General features: G+C 42.3%; 9 protein-coding genes across 9 annotated transcripts; 4 read left to right on the top strand and 5 right to left on the bottom strand.

The window, feature by feature from the left end:
* Positions 1–259: 259 nt before the first annotated feature.
* SJAG_00675 (hypothetical protein) lies at positions 260–3,529 on the bottom strand. Its single transcript, XM_002171910.2, has 3 exons — positions 3,066–3,529; positions 2,543–3,004; positions 260–2,493 (listed from the first exon to the last, which is right to left on the bottom strand). The coding sequence occupies exons 1-3, from the start codon at positions 3,253–3,255 to the stop codon at positions 2,087–2,089; spliced, it is 1,059 nt and encodes a 352-aa protein (XP_002171946.2). The 5' UTR covers positions 3,256–3,529; the 3' UTR covers positions 260–2,086.
* On the top strand, positions 268–3,046 carry SJAG_00674 (succinate-semialdehyde dehydrogenase). Its single transcript, XM_002171909.2, has one exon. It carries the CDS (start codon positions 553–555, stop codon positions 2,056–2,058), a length of 1,506 nt encoding a protein of 501 aa, XP_002171945.1. The 5' UTR covers positions 268–552; the 3' UTR covers positions 2,059–3,046.
* On the top strand, positions 3,329–4,927 carry SJAG_00676 (histone acetyltransferase Hat1). The gene is made up of 6 exons (XM_002171911.2): positions 3,329–3,472; positions 3,515–3,618; positions 3,661–3,891; positions 3,946–4,061; positions 4,105–4,468; positions 4,514–4,927. Exons 1-6 carry the CDS (start codon positions 3,415–3,417, stop codon positions 4,793–4,795), a joined length of 1,155 nt encoding a protein of 384 aa, XP_002171947.2. The 5' UTR covers positions 3,329–3,414; the 3' UTR covers positions 4,796–4,927.
* Positions 4,928–5,101: 174 nt separating this feature from the next.
* SJAG_00677 (actin binding protein) lies at positions 5,102–7,227 on the top strand (the record flags this gene model as incomplete). Its single annotated transcript, XM_002171912.1, has 5 exons — positions 5,102–5,135; positions 5,187–5,239; positions 5,292–5,519; positions 5,691–5,779; positions 5,823–7,227. 5 exons carry the CDS (start codon positions 5,102–5,104, stop codon positions 7,225–7,227), a joined length of 1,809 nt encoding a protein of 602 aa, XP_002171948.1.
* A 173-nt stretch (positions 7,228–7,400) lies between these two features.
* SJAG_00678 (haspin protein kinase) lies at positions 7,401–9,035 on the top strand (the record flags this gene model as incomplete). The annotated part of the gene is made up of 2 exons (XM_002171913.1): positions 7,401–8,640; positions 8,713–9,035. The coding sequence occupies 2 exons, from the start codon at positions 7,401–7,403 to the stop codon at positions 9,033–9,035; spliced, it is 1,563 nt and encodes a 520-aa protein (XP_002171949.1).
* A 756-nt stretch (positions 9,036–9,791) lies between these two features.
* SJAG_00680 (LEA domain-containing protein) lies at positions 9,792–11,112 on the bottom strand (the record flags this gene model as incomplete). Its single annotated transcript, XM_002171914.1, has 2 exons — positions 9,792–10,996; positions 11,046–11,112. The coding sequence occupies 2 exons, from the start codon at positions 11,110–11,112 to the stop codon at positions 9,792–9,794; spliced, it is 1,272 nt and encodes a 423-aa protein (XP_002171950.1).
* A 561-nt stretch (positions 11,113–11,673) lies between these two features.
* On the bottom strand, positions 11,674–12,463 carry SJAG_00681 (Der1-like family protein; the record flags this gene model as incomplete). Its single annotated transcript, XM_002171915.1, has 3 exons — positions 11,674–12,093; positions 12,190–12,255; positions 12,386–12,463. 3 exons carry the CDS (start codon positions 12,461–12,463, stop codon positions 11,674–11,676), a joined length of 564 nt encoding a protein of 187 aa, XP_002171951.1.
* A 255-nt stretch (positions 12,464–12,718) lies between these two features.
* Positions 12,719–14,508, bottom strand: SJAG_00682 (cohesin loading factor Ssl3; the record flags this gene model as incomplete). Its single annotated transcript, XM_002171916.1, has 3 exons — positions 12,719–14,074; positions 14,138–14,269; positions 14,329–14,508. The coding sequence occupies 3 exons, from the start codon at positions 14,506–14,508 to the stop codon at positions 12,719–12,721; spliced, it is 1,668 nt and encodes a 555-aa protein (XP_002171952.1).
* A 112-nt stretch (positions 14,509–14,620) lies between these two features.
* On the bottom strand, positions 14,621–16,095 carry SJAG_00683 (queuine tRNA-ribosyltransferase; the record flags this gene model as incomplete). The annotated part of the gene is made up of 3 exons (XM_002171917.2): positions 14,621–15,283; positions 15,330–15,903; positions 15,963–16,095. 3 exons carry the CDS (start codon positions 16,093–16,095, stop codon positions 14,773–14,775), a joined length of 1,218 nt encoding a protein of 405 aa, XP_002171953.1. The 3' UTR covers positions 14,621–14,772.
* Between the last annotated feature and the right edge of the window lie 19 nt (positions 16,096–16,114).

The following is a 16,114-nucleotide window of genomic DNA, read 5'->3' as shown; positions in this document are numbered from 1 at the left end:
TTATGTTACAACCCCGATACTTAAAAACGAGGACCTCCTGCAACTTTTTGCAATTTCTGTACTATACATAGTGCAATTCCTTAATCAAATGAAGTTTTATTTCTGCAAAAATTAGCGGTAAATAAATTTACCTAAATTTCATAAAGTAAGAATAGTAAAAAAATTTAATTAGAAAGGTTAAAAAAGACTTAATATACACAAACAAACACTGCTGTACAATTTCTCTACAACTACTCTATACATTTTGTCAACCTGATGAGCCAAACTTCATTTCTGACTTCTCATTGACGAAATTCAATAACACCAACAGTCCTTTCATATATGTGAAAACATATCAGTCGTTTTAAACGTTTAAACGTCGTGAAGGTGTACCAATGAACGTAAAGTGACCTCAGTTTCATGTGTTTGAGTTCATCTTTATGTCATTAAAGAACATAATTTTCAAGTAAATAACATAAATGGGTCAGTAATTCCTTCTTCAGTCCGAAAGACAATCGAGTTCAAAGACAACAATTAAACGAACCTTATCTTGCATTTATCCCGTTTTTAAAAATGGTGAACAGTAGCGTATTTACTCCAAAAATCTCAAATATTTCCCTCTTCGATTTGGACAGAACAGCAGCAAGATCTTGTGTTAATGGACAATGGGTCGAATCACCAAACAAGAAGACTTTTCAGAACATAAATCCTGCTAACAACACTGTCATTACAGAAGTTGCGGATATTCCAGCAGAGGTTGTTGAAGAGGCCATTAAGGCCGCCGAAAACGCTTTCGAATCCTTCAGTGAAAGCCCGGTTTTAGAGCGATCATTGATGCTCAAAACATGGGCCGAACTTGTTAGAAAGAATTGCGACGATTTGTCAAAAGTAATGACTTGGGAAAACGGCAAAACACTTGCGGATTCGAAACAGGAAATTGAGTTTTCAGCTTCTTTTCTGGACTGGTATGCCGGAGAAGCGCTTAGAATTCATGGTGATGTGACACATTCAGGTGTTGCCAGTAACCATAGAATTTTCAACGTAAAACAACCGATCGGCGTTTGTGGTCTTATTACACCGTGGAATTTCCCAGCAGCAATGATTGCTCGAAAAGCCGGTGCAGCTATAGCGGCCGGATGTACCGCCGTCATTCGCGCAGCTGAAGTTACACCTCTGACCGCAATTGGCATGATTAAGCTTGCTCAGCAGGCCGGAATTCCAAAGGGTGTTCTTAATCTGATTCTTGACAGTAATGCAAAAGTATGCGGCGAGGTCATTACGAACAGCCCCATCGTTCGTAAAGTTTCCTTCACTGGTAGCACCAATGTCGGCAAGCAATTAATGTCCCAAAGTTCGTGTACAGTTAAAAAAATGTCACTCGAATTGGGTGGTAACGCTCCTTTTATTGTTTTCCCTGATGCAGACTTGGAGAAAACTATCAAGTCGCTTATGGCTTGTAAGTTTAACAGCAACGGCCAAGTTTGTGTATGCGCCAACAGAATTTATGTACACGAAGACATTTATGATACGTTTGCCAATGCACTTGCTGACCTTGTTTGCGAAATGAAGATTGGTTCTGGTTTCGATCCTGAAGTAAAACTCGGTCCTCTTATTGCTGCAAGTGGTGCCGAGAAGGTTGAAGAGCATGTCAAAGATGCTGTGGCCAATGGCGCCAAAATTCTAACAGGTGGAAAGCGTCCTGAAGGTTTTAACGAATGCTATTACGAACCGACCGTGCTAGTGAATGTCAAGGAGAAATGTCGCCTTTTCAGAGAAGAAACCTTTGGTCCTCTAGCCGCCCTAATTAAATTCAAAGATGTCGATGAGGTAATTAAATCCGCCAACTCGTCCAGCGTTGGACTCGCTGGCTACGTTTATACAAACGATTTGAACACAATGTTCCGCATGGCCAAGGGACTTGAAGTTGGAATTGTCGGTGCTAATACGGAACAAGTTAACGACCCATTCTTAGACTTTGGCGGTATAAAGGAAAGTGGTTATGGAAAGGAAGGCGGTATGCACGGAGTTGATGAATTCCTCATTGAGAAAGCCATCAGCCTTCAGATATTCCCACACTAAAGTCCTTTCATAATGAAAAATCCATAGTCTACATGATAATGCATTTACGAATGTTCGTCTCAGAACGAGCGGGGTCATCAGTGCTTAATGCCATTTTTGTTCGTATTTCTTCTCGTAGACGAGTGGCATTTTTACCAATAGAACCAGGAACGGAGGCTATTTTGTCGCATTGACCCATCGCAGCCTGATAATCACCAACGCGCTGATAAAGTTGTGCTAAATTAAAGCGACTAATTGACAACCCATTCGATGCCGCAACTGTGTACCATTCGATTGCTAGCTTATCATTGTGTTCAGTACGATCATAAATAAGTGCCAGGTTGTGAGCAACTTCTGGTGGACAACCGTCAAATGAAGCAGCCTTTAATAGATAAGTTTTCTTTTCGCGAGCATTTGTACATAGATTACTGAGGTAAAAATAACCAAGTGGATGGTCTTCCAAATGTTAGTCAGAAGACTTTCATGTATTGCAAGGAACACATACCCATGCTTGCTGCCTTCTCAAAAGCCCATTTTGCCTGAGTCTTTCGTTCATTCGCAAGTTCTATCCGTCCATGCATAACATAAGACTCTGCATCTCCAAGAGCAGCTGCCCTTTGGAACATAGTGTTCGCTAACTCTGCTTTTCCTAATCTTTGATAAAATACTCCGAGTAGTTTGGAAGCCTTGGAAGCTTTTTCTGGTTCAGGCGAATGATCGGAAACCCGCTTCATCCATTCGACACATGTTTTAAGTTCATCTTCAGTAAATTTAATTTGGTTAAAAACAAGTGATGCATATATGATTTGAGCCTCATCACAGCAGAGCTTTGCAGATTGTTTCAAACATGCTTTGGCCCAAGATTTTCGCTGAGCATTAGGGATTACTTCCGAACTAAAGTTGTTAGATAGCTGAGAGGCTTGAAAGGAGAGTTTCGCAAGATTTAGAAGATCTTTTGGTGCAATTTCTAGTAATGTTAGTAAATTAAAGTATCCTTATGCTCTCCGAACCATACTGTTTAGAGTTACCTTGTCGTTTGCATGCTTCTTTAAGATAGTTCTGAAACTGATCCGGATTATTACGAAAAGATTGAAGAAGGGAATCTATTTTTGAGTCCGTCAATCTTAGGGCCCCCGTTTTCCGTAAATTATCTAAGAAATGTTTAGGTCCGAAGAAAGCAGTAATGAGACTTTTTTTTAGAGACCCAAACTGTGACATTAAGAACAGAACACCGAATGATTTCAATACTTGTAAGGTGTGGGCCTTAACAAACGTCGGATTTTTTATCTATTTTCCTTGTACAAACTCGAGACCTCCTGAAAGAAATTCTTAGGCGATCCTAAGCTTCATATACTTCCCAAAAACCAAAACAAGAAAATGAGCACTACCGATGAATGGTCTTCCAACTCTAATGATGCCATTCATATCCAATTAGGTTAGTTATTATATTGATTTTCTTGTTTGCTGACAAATTTAGTAAAACCAAATGGAGAGGTTGATTTTGAATTCCATCCAGCGAATACATATTCAATATTCGGTGATGCTGAGACCATATATGGTTACAAAGGACTCAATGTTACGGTATATTATTGATGTTGTCTTCTTTAAACTAACTCGTTCAAGATAAAATTCTTGATGCCTTGGATGAAACCAAGTTTGACAATTACTTCTAACGAAACAATTCCCTCGACATCTGGAGTCACTCCAACAGACATTTCCAGTATATTAAAGGAGTATATACCGTTTACAAATACAGATGGAGAAGCTACCGCCTCTTCCGACACACTCTCTTTCCTTCCCAAAGAGCCTCTTTGCAGTTATGTGAAGAATGAGAAAACATTCAAAATATTTAAGGTAAGGAAACCACCCATTGTGACACTGTCTTTATTAATGAAACTAACTCTTTAGACTTCTGTCACTGCAGCCGAAAAATTAATGCAAAACCTTCAAGTGTTTCCACTGTTCTTCATCGACGGCGGTTCTTTTATCGACCTTGAGGATCCTCAATGGTTTGTTTATTTTGTGTAAGCCACCTCTAACCAGTTCGTTTCTATACTAACAAAACAGGTTTGAGGTTCAAGATGAACAGCTTTATCTTAGAGGGTATTCCACAGTGTACCACTATTATGTCTGGAAGAAGGATGACTCAAGTGCACTACGTGCTCGTATCTCTCAGTTTATTATACTTCCACCTTTTCAACATCAAGGACATGGCTCAAAGCTGTACAAAACAATTGTTGGTGATTTTATGGGTGACAAAAATATTGTCGATTTTGCCGTTGAAGACTCATCCGAGTCGTTCGATGCTCTCCGCGACAGATGCGACTTTACTCGAATTGCAGAAAGCGGCTTGTTTGACAGAGAAGAGTTCAGAGCTCCACTTTCGACTCAGTGGATCTCGCTCCACAGACTTCCATATAAACTCAACAAGGTAAAAACAGTCTTCATGAATGGTTCCTTACTAACGAATGATAAGCGCCAATTTTCTCGTTGTTGCGAACTCGCATTACTAAGCAAGCTTAACAATCAACTGGCTTCTGAACGAAAAGCGTATAGATTAACGGTCAAAGAACGCATTTTTAGACAAAATATTGACGTCCTTCTGCAATTGGAAAAACCTGAGCGCCTAGAAAAGCTCCAGGAAGCGTATAAAAATCAGCTTGACGAATATAAACGCATATTAGCAGAAGGATTTCCGATTCCGCAAGCTGAAAAAGGAGATATGCCACCTGCAAAGCGTTTAAAAACTAGCTCATAAACATTCCAAGCACTAATAAAATTCTCCCTGGTTGTGGAAATTGTTCAAATAATTCATCCTCAATTTATAATTATCTGTGAACAAACAAACCAAAAGTTTGACAATGTTTTCACAAAAGACACGATTTTCTCAATCATACGTACATTACTAAAACCCGAATTCTAGTCGGCAATAACGCCTATCTTTGTAACCGTTATTAAAGCCTTACTAGAACCACATGTAGTGCACTACCCTTACCAATAGGATATCCAGCAAGCCATGCATCCTACGTAGTTCCGCCTGGAACAATAACCACAATTAACCTCGATGAGCGGACGTTTCGTTAGAGCAAGCAAGTACAGTATGTGTGATGCCGTGGTTCATTACTTGTACTTACAGCTAACCTTTCCAGGACACATTTTTGGTCAACCCTGCAAAAAGGAACTTTGCTATGACAATTTACGGGTAAAATAGTCGAACACTTTCTTGAGAATTAGTACTCTGATACTCGGTATAGGTCAGCAAAAATGCCTGGGACTCGAATTTGATGAGCGTGAACCCATTTTACTTGAGTGTTAATTGGGATGCTGGAGCAGGAGGTGCTTTTGCTGTAATTCCACTCGAGGAACGCGGTAAACTCCGTGACCAGGTTGCCTTGTTCCGTGGACACACGAGTGCCGTTCTTGATACTGCTTGGAACCCCTTCCATGATCAATTGCTTGCTTCTGGCGGTGATGACAGCAAGGTATGTACCAAAATGAGATGAAGAAAAATTGTTGAAGAACAACAATTTCACGACAACCTGTTCCCTCTAGTACGGACCCCTCTGTCCCTCTGATTAATCTTGTTCGTTCCTTCTGTGCAACCTGATTCTTTTTCTTCATCCCCCCTCTCTCTTGCTCTAACGCCCGTTCAGATTATGCTGTGGAGAGTTCCTGACGACTACTCATTAATTGAACCAAGAGAGGATGTTTATCCCATTGCCTGTTTATCTGGTCATCATCGGTATGCCGTTTGATATCCTTCTCTTACTAACATATCCATACAGTAAGGTAGGTCACCTGCAATATCACCCTACTGCGGCAAACGTTTTGGCTTCTGCTAGTGCAGACAACACCGTGAAACTCTGGGATTACGAGGCAGGAAAAGATGTCGTCTCTCTTCGTGTAAAGGATATTTGCCAATCGATATCCTTCAACGCAGATGGTTCTCGCTTGGTTACCACAAGCCGCGACAAGAAAATCACTATTTGGGATCCTCGCCAGCCTGAACCTGTGTCTGTATCGAATGGTCACCAAGGTGCCAAGAACTCGCGGGCGGTATGGCTTGGCAGTCTGAACCGCATTGCTACGACTGGTTTCAGTAAGATGAGTGATCGTCAATTGGCTTTGTGGGACCCTGCTGACATGTCGCAACCCCTCGGCGGATTCACCTTTTTGGACACGGACTCTGGTATTGTTATGCCTTTCTGGGACGACGGTAACCATGTTATATACTTGGCTGGAAAGGGTGATGGAAACATTCGTTACTTTGAATTGGATAACGATACCTTTTACTTTTTGTCCGAATACAAATCCTCTGATCCCCAACGTGGAATTGCTTTTATGCCTAAGCGTGGTGTCAATGTCGCAGAAAACGAGGTTACTCGGATATACAAGTCGGTTCATGACTCACTTGTGGAGCCGATCAGTTTCATTGTTCCCAGACGCTCTGAAGGTTTCCAGAGCGACATTTACCCTCCCGCGCCTTCTGGTCAGCCTGCTATCTCGGCTAAGGATTGGTTTGAGGGTAAAAATGCAGAACCTGCCGTCTTCGATCTTTCCATTTTGTACGACACGAATGGCTTAACAGCATTGAATGCGGCTTCGACTGTTTCCATTCCAAAGTCAGCGGTTCCCAGACCCAAGGAGGCTTCTAAGGCCGCCGAAGCGAAACCTGCCATCAATGACGTTGATTTGCCCAAGCAAGCTGAGCAAGTGCAAAACGTTCCTGAGCCTGTCAAAACCACGACTCCCGAAACTCAAGAAGAAGTGTATCAACGTCCCACCAACCCCGACAAGGTAAAGATTCCCTCTGTGTTTTCGGGTGATCGAGAGTTTACACGACGCTCCAGCGAAACTACTTCTCCCAAGTTGAAGGAACAAGAACTTGCACAAGACAAGACTGAGCCTAAGCCCATTGTTAAGCCTGCTTCTGTCGAGCGTAAGGTCTCTATTTCCGTTCGTCCTTCCGCCGAGGAGTCTTCTTCCCCGGCTAGTGCTCCAACCAAAACTTCGACAACTTCTTCAGCAGTAAAAGAAAAGATTAGTGGTTCAATTCACGACATCTCATCGCGCATCCAAGCTCTTGAGAAGCGTTATGAAGAAGAAACCGCAGTTCGTGATTGGAAAATCGCCAAATTGGAGGAGACGATTCAACGTCTTACGGCACAAATTGCTGAGCTCGAGCACTAGAGGTAGAAAACACACACCTTCATTCATTTTGTCCCTATAACGAATCTTTATAATATTTACTATATGAAAATGGTAATCCATTGCCTACTATTATTCAAGTTCAAGTCTTGTTCCTTCCCACCTTTCTGACAGCCACAAACAACCTTACCGACTATGTACTCACCGAATGCTCAATGCAAAAAAACCATCTAAGGACGTATGGCAACTCTCGTAGATATATAACAAATTCAGAACGTATTTGGGCTCAGTTGGATGATCCTGATTTTCAGAAAAATGTTGACTTGTACGTCCTTCAAGAATCCACTGAACGTGAACGAGTTTCTACACAAATAAAAGACACAAGTGATCGAATAGCCTCTCAAACCCGTAGACCTTTGAGACTGAGCGTTTCAAAAAAGAAAGATCGTTCAGGCGTCCCACCGAAGGAACCTGTCGTTCTCATTCAAACGTCCTCGAGGCGAGAAAGTCGGGAGAATCGAGATAAAAAGAAGAAACGAGATGAATTTTACTCCAAGAAGAAAACGGAAACACACGCATATGTGAAAGCTGAAAAGGAGAATCTTGTTTTAGCAGGTTCTCGGCCTCGAATCGCCCATTTTGACATTCCCGTCGTTCAAAGATGCAAGACCGTCTCGCAATCCACTTCTAAAAGACATGTCAAGCTTGACGATCTTCTTCGGTTCTTGCATCAAGACGCTGCTTTACCGTTTAAGAGCTATATAGAACCGTTTCAAAAGTGGATCCGCAAAATTGGAGAAGCTACTTACAGTGAGGTCTATGAAGTACACACTCGTCGACGGCTCGTATGGAAGATCGTTCCTTTTTTGAAAAAAGAACAACTTCGTTGCATTGACTTGTACAACGAGCTTCGTTCGACAAAAACGTTGGGAGACCTTGACGGTTTTGTTAAAATGCGAAGGGGTGTCATTGTTCAGGGTCCTTATCCCAGAGTTCTTCTAAGAAACTGGGATATGTACAAGAACAAGTATGGAACTCAAAACTACCGGCCTGATTATTTCGACAAAGATCAGTATTTTTGTATATTACAGTTAGAACATGGGGGTATTGATCTGGAGCATTTTACAATATACAGCTGGCAAGAGGCTTGGATTGTTTTCTCGAAAGTAATCCATGCTCTCGCAATTGCTGAACGCCGTTTTGAGTTCGAGCACCGAGATTTACACTGGGGCAATATACTTGTTCGTCGAAAGCAAGCAAGTACTCAACAAGTCATTGACTTACTTGGTCGCGTATCCTTGTCAAACGCCCTAGATAAAACAAACTCTGCATCGACTGCAGCCGAAGGTGATATCCAGATTACCATTATTGATTATACGCTTTCTCGACTACGGTGTACTGATGGACGCATACTGTACTATGATTTTGATGACCCAGAAATCTTTACGGCAGAGGGTATGTAAATTGGGGCCGGTAACGGTCGATACTGGCGTAAATTCAACCCGGAGAAAAAGTGCTAACCTACAGGCGACTATCAATTTGACATTTATCGTTTTATGCGTGATTCAATAAAGTTAGACTGGGCCTCCTTCCATCCTAAAACAAATGTTATGTGGATACATTATCTTGCTTACCAACTGGTGCACAAGAAGAATTTACCCATTCCTAAAAAGGACGATGAAAGTCGGGAAAACACATTTTTCAAGTATTTTATTAAAGTATTAAATGTGATTCGTCCGGGAAGTAATAATTCTTCACGCTATAAACTGAATTCTGCCGTGTCGGTGGAACGTTGGATTTCGGATGGATGTCATCTTCCCAAGACGGCGGAAAAGAAGTTATTAAGATAGTTCATCACAAAAGCGATGCATAGACAGTCTTATACTAATTATTGGAAGTACATTTCGTTCTGTACTATAACGCATCCCCATTTGACGAATCCTAAATACTCAATCTCGCTCACTATACCTACATACCCCTTCCGGTTTCGTCTCTTATAGTAAACCCCAATAAACATACATAATATCAAAAATCATGATTTTCTATAACTACCTTAATATGATCCGTAGACATCCTAGTGGATTTCTTCTTGCTGTAGTTATTGGAGTAGGCACGACTGTATGCGTTGTTTTCCATGCATATAAAACATTTATTGACACAGAAAACAAACTAGGTCTATACTTTGCATCCATTACTGGACAAACATTCGTACGTTTTAATCGGCGTGAGGACACAGCACTTAACAAGAATAGAGAGGAGCATCGGCGATGGATGAAGGCTTTAGAGGACGAACGAAAACGAAGAGATGCGGGAAAAGGAAATACCCTAAAGGCTGATACAAATGGCCTCAATTACTTGAATGAAACAGCTGTTAACCGTAGCCGTGAGCCTGTCCACCCTGAACAAACTCCAGTAATAGATTCTAAAGAGCCATAACTATACAACGCTCATTCATCACCGACGCAAAATTAACAAATAAGTAACATGCATCTGACACGCGTTTGCTGAGGAATAACAAGCTTCCTTCTAGAGCACAATAATAACGGAGAAGAGAAACACCACGAAGTTTTCATCCGCTATCATCGCTGCAGACACTTCGTAACATTTCAAGCGAAAACAGACGAATCCCGGATTATTTTGGTGAGCTTCTTAGCCCAGTATTTCATGTGGTCTTTTACACTTGGTCCATACATAAAGAATCTCCAATGCGGCAGTAACCGCTTGTAAGCATTAGCCTTATCAAATGGAATGGGTACAAGCTCCCCAAAAGCTTCGAGTTCCTCCAATAATTCGTCATCCGACCAACTGTCTATTGTTGAAAGGCCCGCATGAGACAGAAGAGTATCGTTTAAAACAACAAGCGTCTGATAGTCGTGCTCGTCAAGAACCGTGCTGTAGTACATTTTAGCGACGTTTAGAGCAATGTTTCTGTCTGCCTTGATGTTTTCACCGGGTTGAATAAGAGACGGTGCATATTTTGATAGCCATTGTGCTATATCAGCAGTCGACCATCCATCCAGAACGTTAGACGCAATGGGTGCTCTTGGATCGAAACGCGTTTCATACACAGCTTCGAGTAGCTTTTCACGAGGCATAAGAGCTGAAGTTGCCTGACCCCTTGAGCGCAAGAAAGCCAACAGACGACCATCGTACCAATGATAAAACAGACAATCGACGTACGGCTTTGAGTCTACGTCCTCCTCTTTTTCTTTTTCCACCTTTTTCACAGAAACGGGTTTCGCTTCGTCAGGTTCGGCGTCGTTCGGAGGAACGTATCTTTTTGCAAGCTCTACCAATTCTCTGTGTGTAGCGCCTTTAGGAATTCTGACTCCACGCCTGTGAAGCAGATCTGTCAGTCCAATAGTAGACCACTCGTTGTAGCTTTCGGGTCCTGTAGCAACAAGGGTACGAGAAGCATGCATCACCGTCTGCAACAGCTGCTCATACGTACCTGGTTCAGGAATTTTGTAATTATGTTGGATTAACCAATTGACGAGTTCTGATTTTGACCACGAGCTGTACAACCGTTCAAGTTCTTCTTCCCTTTCATCAGCTTGTTCACGCAACTCTTCCTCACTACGGCCATCCTTCTCCTTTTTCGACCAGTATTTTTGAGTGCGTCTCTTAAGGTTCTGACGCAAGTCTTCCACCGGTTCAACAATGTTCTTCTCCAGAAACTTGTCGATCTTTTTTTGAGGCCAGGAGTCGCTAACATGAGAAAGCTCCGGTAACTCAGTCACAACTACTGTTTGGATAGAAACCACTTTAGTGTTTGTTATCGTGACAATTGGATCAGCAGTCAATGTTTTCTCTGCAGGAACGTTAGAGCACTCCAACGACAAGACCAAACCGCAACGCACCTTCTGCTCGAGAAACGAGCAGCTGAGAAAACGAAAATAGCAGCAGCAATGGTGTTTTCAGCTGCATTGAACTTCTGATTGTTGTAGGAAAGCGTTAAGTTCGTTCAGCGTCGTGACGTCGAGTTGAGTGGTCGGGAGAGGTGGAAGTGACGTAGTGTATTGGAGGAAGAAAATCAAGCGAAAGCGGGGCGAAACCTTATTTAACAGAGCCAACATGCACAGAAAGAAGCAAAAAGTAGTAATGAAAAAATGAATTCGTCAATGGCAATAGACGCCGTTGTCTCGAGTCTTGTTCGCATTAAGAGGAATCAGAACGGTAACTGCAAATCGTATCCAAAAGAAGATGAATGGTTGTAGAGTGTCATTGTCTCAACATTAGGTGGGTATTTTTTTAGTTCTGAGCGTATCTGTTTAAGACCGCCAGAGTCATTCAAGTCATTTCCAGCAGCATGTGTGTATGAGTGAGTGAGTGAGTGTGTATGTGTTCGCTTATAAATGACAAGACTATGCAATGGGCCAGTGTCCCAAGTTTATATGAGAGATTGCGCTTCAGTTTGCTTGTCATTTGTTTGCTAGTCCTTCGTAGTTGTTTGCAATTGCTCGCGATTTTCTCGCCAACAATTTGCACTCAAGTTTGCCGAAAGTCAGTAAGAAAGTAATAGACGTGACCAATGAAAGCACAAGCACAATCAGTCGCAGGCCAGCGACCACTCGAGGCCCATCTCAACAGTAACAGCATCCACGGCAAAAACGGAGCCTTCACGTCGACTAGTCCCAATATAGACACTCGGTATTGAGGATGTCGCCAAGCCCAAAGGTAAAGCATCGTATAGGAAAAGTAGTTCGCAATGAAAGGCATGTAAAATACTTGAGCAGCAAGGATGAGACATCCAGCGATAGTCAAAACCATTCGAAGAAAGTTCTTCGTTTGTGGAGGAGGCGATGACTCTTCTAAAGTACTCATGAACCGAACGAAGAAAGACATGTACAGATAAAAATCAAGGGCATTTGTTTTAAGATACAAAAACGTGGTCAAAAGGCGCCAGTACTGCAACCATCCGTGTTAGTATTCCAGTATTCCATTCAGCACTTGTGGAAGTGAGGCTTCTTTGAAAATTCATTTCCAGAGAAACGTGATGCTTACCTCTCCTTTTTTAAACACCAAGGGCCAATTGAAGTAGACGTTCATTTCCGTTATGAACTGGAATCTCTATGGAAGCTGTTAGCGATTCGAGATGTACGTCAGAACTAACATACAACTAACAAAGTAACGAGAATTGTCCCGAGGAAAAAAAACCTGTTTGTTAGCAAAAATCCGGTTTCATTGCGACAAAACATACCTCGTGACAGGAGGAATCCCTCGTAAGAATTGTAATAACATGGTAGATGGGAGCGCGGTACAAAGGCGAGGTGGCCATATACCCACACCAGTATGATATACCCTACTAGTAGTGGTGATAACTAAGGGAGGCGGTCGCAAAAGGAAGTTGCGGGAACAGGAAAAACGCGTAAGGAAGTATCGCAAAGCTCGTTTGATTGGTCCTTATGCACATATAAACAAGTTGAGACAATAATATCGTGTTTTAATGGTAATGTATTTTCCCTGCGTAATTTACTAGTAACATAAATCCCAAAACCGTGTCGAAAGCGGGTTGTAAACCGACTATGTTCAACTATGTTGTCGTCCGTAAGAACTTTTGTAGCTGCCTGTGATGAATTTCGTTTTGACGGTGCTGCTGCGATATGCGTTCCTGATCTTGTGTGCTATGGTACACATTTTCTAGGACGCTTCCGGTCAGAAAAGTCCACACGATATCCTTGCTCTTCTTCGCCATCAAATAGGAATTCAGAGCCATCTTTTCGATTTGCTGAGTGTCCTTCAGTCGTGCACAAAGTGGCAGCAGTGTCACGTACTGCATCTGTGTATTTGCATGGGCACTAGCACTTCCTGAAGCATACAGCAGTTCATTCGTTTGTGCGGTTTTGTCCGGGTTTCGGACAGCTTTTAGAATGGCCCACCAGGTTGCATACTGTGTGTTGTGTTGTGAGGTACAGATTTTTTCAATTGCTTCCAAAAACCGATTTGCTTCAACGGTATCACGGAGGATGTTAATCACATTCATGACCGCGAGAACAAAGATTTCTTCACCAATATTCTGCTGCATCATAATATTCTTGTACATGGCAAGAGCAGAATCCGTTTGTCCACGCCGATGGCAAAGCATTGCTCGGATTACGTTTGAGAACGGAGAGCTGTCAAGTTTTGTAGCATACTGCTCTGCCGAAGCGATGTTTGATCTGTTCAAGTAAGCACATGTCAGATAAGCATAAAATGTGTGTCGTGTTTTATCCGACCACAGCTTTGAGAAATACAAGTGACGAGCATCAGAGTCATCGAAGGCGTATGTCTCGAGTAAGCGTAAGCCCTCGCAGAAAAAACGTTCCGCTCTGCCAGAATTCGTGTCTCCAAGATAACAGAGGCCAGATACAAGGTACACAATAATGTACAATTGATTGAGAGAGACCCAGTGAGTAATTAAATATGCATCGTCTTGCACATGAAAAGCAACATCTGCCGAAGGCCAGTTGAGCTCGTCTTGTTCTAGTTCAATGTGCAACGAGCGAAGACGATCGCGACTCGTAGCTACATCTCCAATGCCCAAGGAGTATAACGTCCGAGCAAGTTTTACAAGCACTGTCAGTTGCCAGTTTCGGGGCCGAATCGTTTCTGGGATGTCTTCATGAGCAAGCAAAAGTCCGAGAAGGTACATTTCCTTATGATTATGTTTCGATGCATAGGAGCCAATGTTTTTGGCTATAAAAGCGTCTCCTTGGAAGCATTGTGATGCCAAGTAATATTCATACACCCATTTATATGCTATTGCAGCATCTGCCGGGCTAGCAACCGCGGCATATTGTTCTGCATCTTGTGAACACCGTTGTAACAAGCGCTTTGCTGCATTTGGAGACGTTTCTTTGAACACATGGGCAAGAAGTCCATTTAAGGCGAATTGCTCATGAATAAGGTTCTTTCCATTACAAGTTAGTCATTGTACAAAAAAGTATAGAATGAAATATAGAAAAAAACGAACCATTTGTTTTGTTATAATGAGTGCCTTGTTCAGCATATCTTCGGCTTCAGCGTATTCAGTCGTATGGGCCAAAAGAATTTGACAAATTCGTTTTCGCGTTTTCAATTCGACCATAGATGAGATGGTTGGGTCCTGAACGTGTTAAGAAATGAATATTACAAAATTTTTAGTCAAAAACTCACGGTACTTACCTTTAAGACAACGCGTAAGCAATGCAAACCTGCATTTATTAGACGCCCAAATTGCGGCACTAGGCCTTTTACTTTGAGCAATGCCGTGGCACACTCGAAATACTTCTCAGCTAGCGGCCATAAGAACAAATATTTTTCCGTTTGAACCGTATTTTCTGTGTTTGCACGAGTTCTTTGCATTCCATTCCTGTCTTGGAAAAGACGTGAACGCGTTCACCAACTTTAAGTTAGTGGGGTATCGCAGAGAAACACGTGCAACTTTAGCGAAAACCTAAACAAACCTTAATGAGACTTAGTTGGCGCAAAAATGCCAAAAAAAAAACAATAATACATTTGTATCTATATAAACGAATAATCTAGTAAAGGTTTGCTTCAATCTGATAAATGAAGCATAAAAAATCCAACACAAAAATAAGTTACAATCATTGGTTCGAATAGCCCTGTTTATTCCAACAAATCGACGTTCACAGTACGCAAGGCGCCAACAGCCCATGAAGGATACTTGGTCTTGTCACCTTCATATTTGTCATTGAAGAAGCGTTTCACAAAAGCCGGGAATGTATCATCAATGATTGCTTGACGCATTTCGCGCATAAGGTTTAATTGGTAATGAACATTATGAATGGTCATAAGGTGAGCAGCAGCAGTCTCTTTGGAAACTGTGCTGTGGAAGAAGGCACGTGAAATGCCCCAACCGTTTTTCTCCTTTGGCAAACAGCATGGACATTGACAGTCCTTTTCCAACGGTTGTTCGTCGAACTTGTACTTATGGTTGCGGAGGTTCATATTACCGTATCGTGTAATTGCGTTACCAAACCGAGCCGTTCGAGTAGGATAAACACAATCGAACATATCCATTCCCAGGGCGACACAGACCACTAAATCTTCTGCATAGCCCACACCCATAAGATATCTCGGTTTGTTTTGGGGAAGCAAATCGCTGCATGTATTCACACTGGTTCATTAGTTTTAAGAAGATGATGATTTTGAACCAAACTTACACTTCACAGAACGCTGTTTTCTCTTCACCTCCAGACAAACCGCCAACAGCGATTCCAGGGGTATCCCGCTTTATCATTTCACGGCAGCAAATCTCACGTAACCGTTTGTCAAGGCCACCTTGAATAATGCAAAACAAGTTCTGAGTCTCGGGTTTTTTGTGCGCCTTAATACAGCGGTCAAGCCAGCGAATGGAACGGTACATGGCCTCTTCCATGCGTTCCGGTCCCGTGAGCGTGTGGACGACATCGTCCAGCTGCATCATAATATCGGAACCAATGGAGTTTTGAAGGGACATGGAATGCTCGGGTGTAAGCAGCATTGGCGAACCGTCATCCGGGGACAGAAACTTTACACCTTCCTCCGTAATGGTAGCCAGCTTGAGCAAGGATACCATTTGGAAGCCACCACTGTCAGTGAGAATGTTTCGAGTCCATGTTTGGAATCGATGAGCACCTCCAACTGCGTCAAGAACTTTTTGACCAGGTTTCAAACCGAGGTGATATGTATTATTCAACATAATCTGGCAGCCCAATTTTTCCAATTGTTCTGGAAGAACACCTTTTAATGATGCCTCTAAATTGAATTAGAAACGAATTCGAATTTTCATTTTCATCTCAAAAAGCTTAACATACGTGTACCAACGGGCATAAATACAGGCGTGTTTACAGGACCATGCGGCAATACCATGTTCGCCGCTCGAGCCTTTGTCGTTGAGCAACGGGCTACAACCCGAAACTCAAGTGCAGAGGTAGTGGCCTTCGACATTAAGGAGTATGTGTAAATT

The sequence above is a fragment of the Schizosaccharomyces japonicus genome (assembly GCF_000149845.2).
Source record: "Schizosaccharomyces japonicus yFS275 unplaced genomic scaffold supercont5.1, whole genome shotgun sequence".
Taxonomy (NCBI): Eukaryota; Fungi; Ascomycota; class Schizosaccharomycetes; order Schizosaccharomycetales; family Schizosaccharomycetaceae; genus Schizosaccharomyces; species Schizosaccharomyces japonicus.
This window is presented reverse-complemented; position numbering and strand designations above follow the sequence as displayed.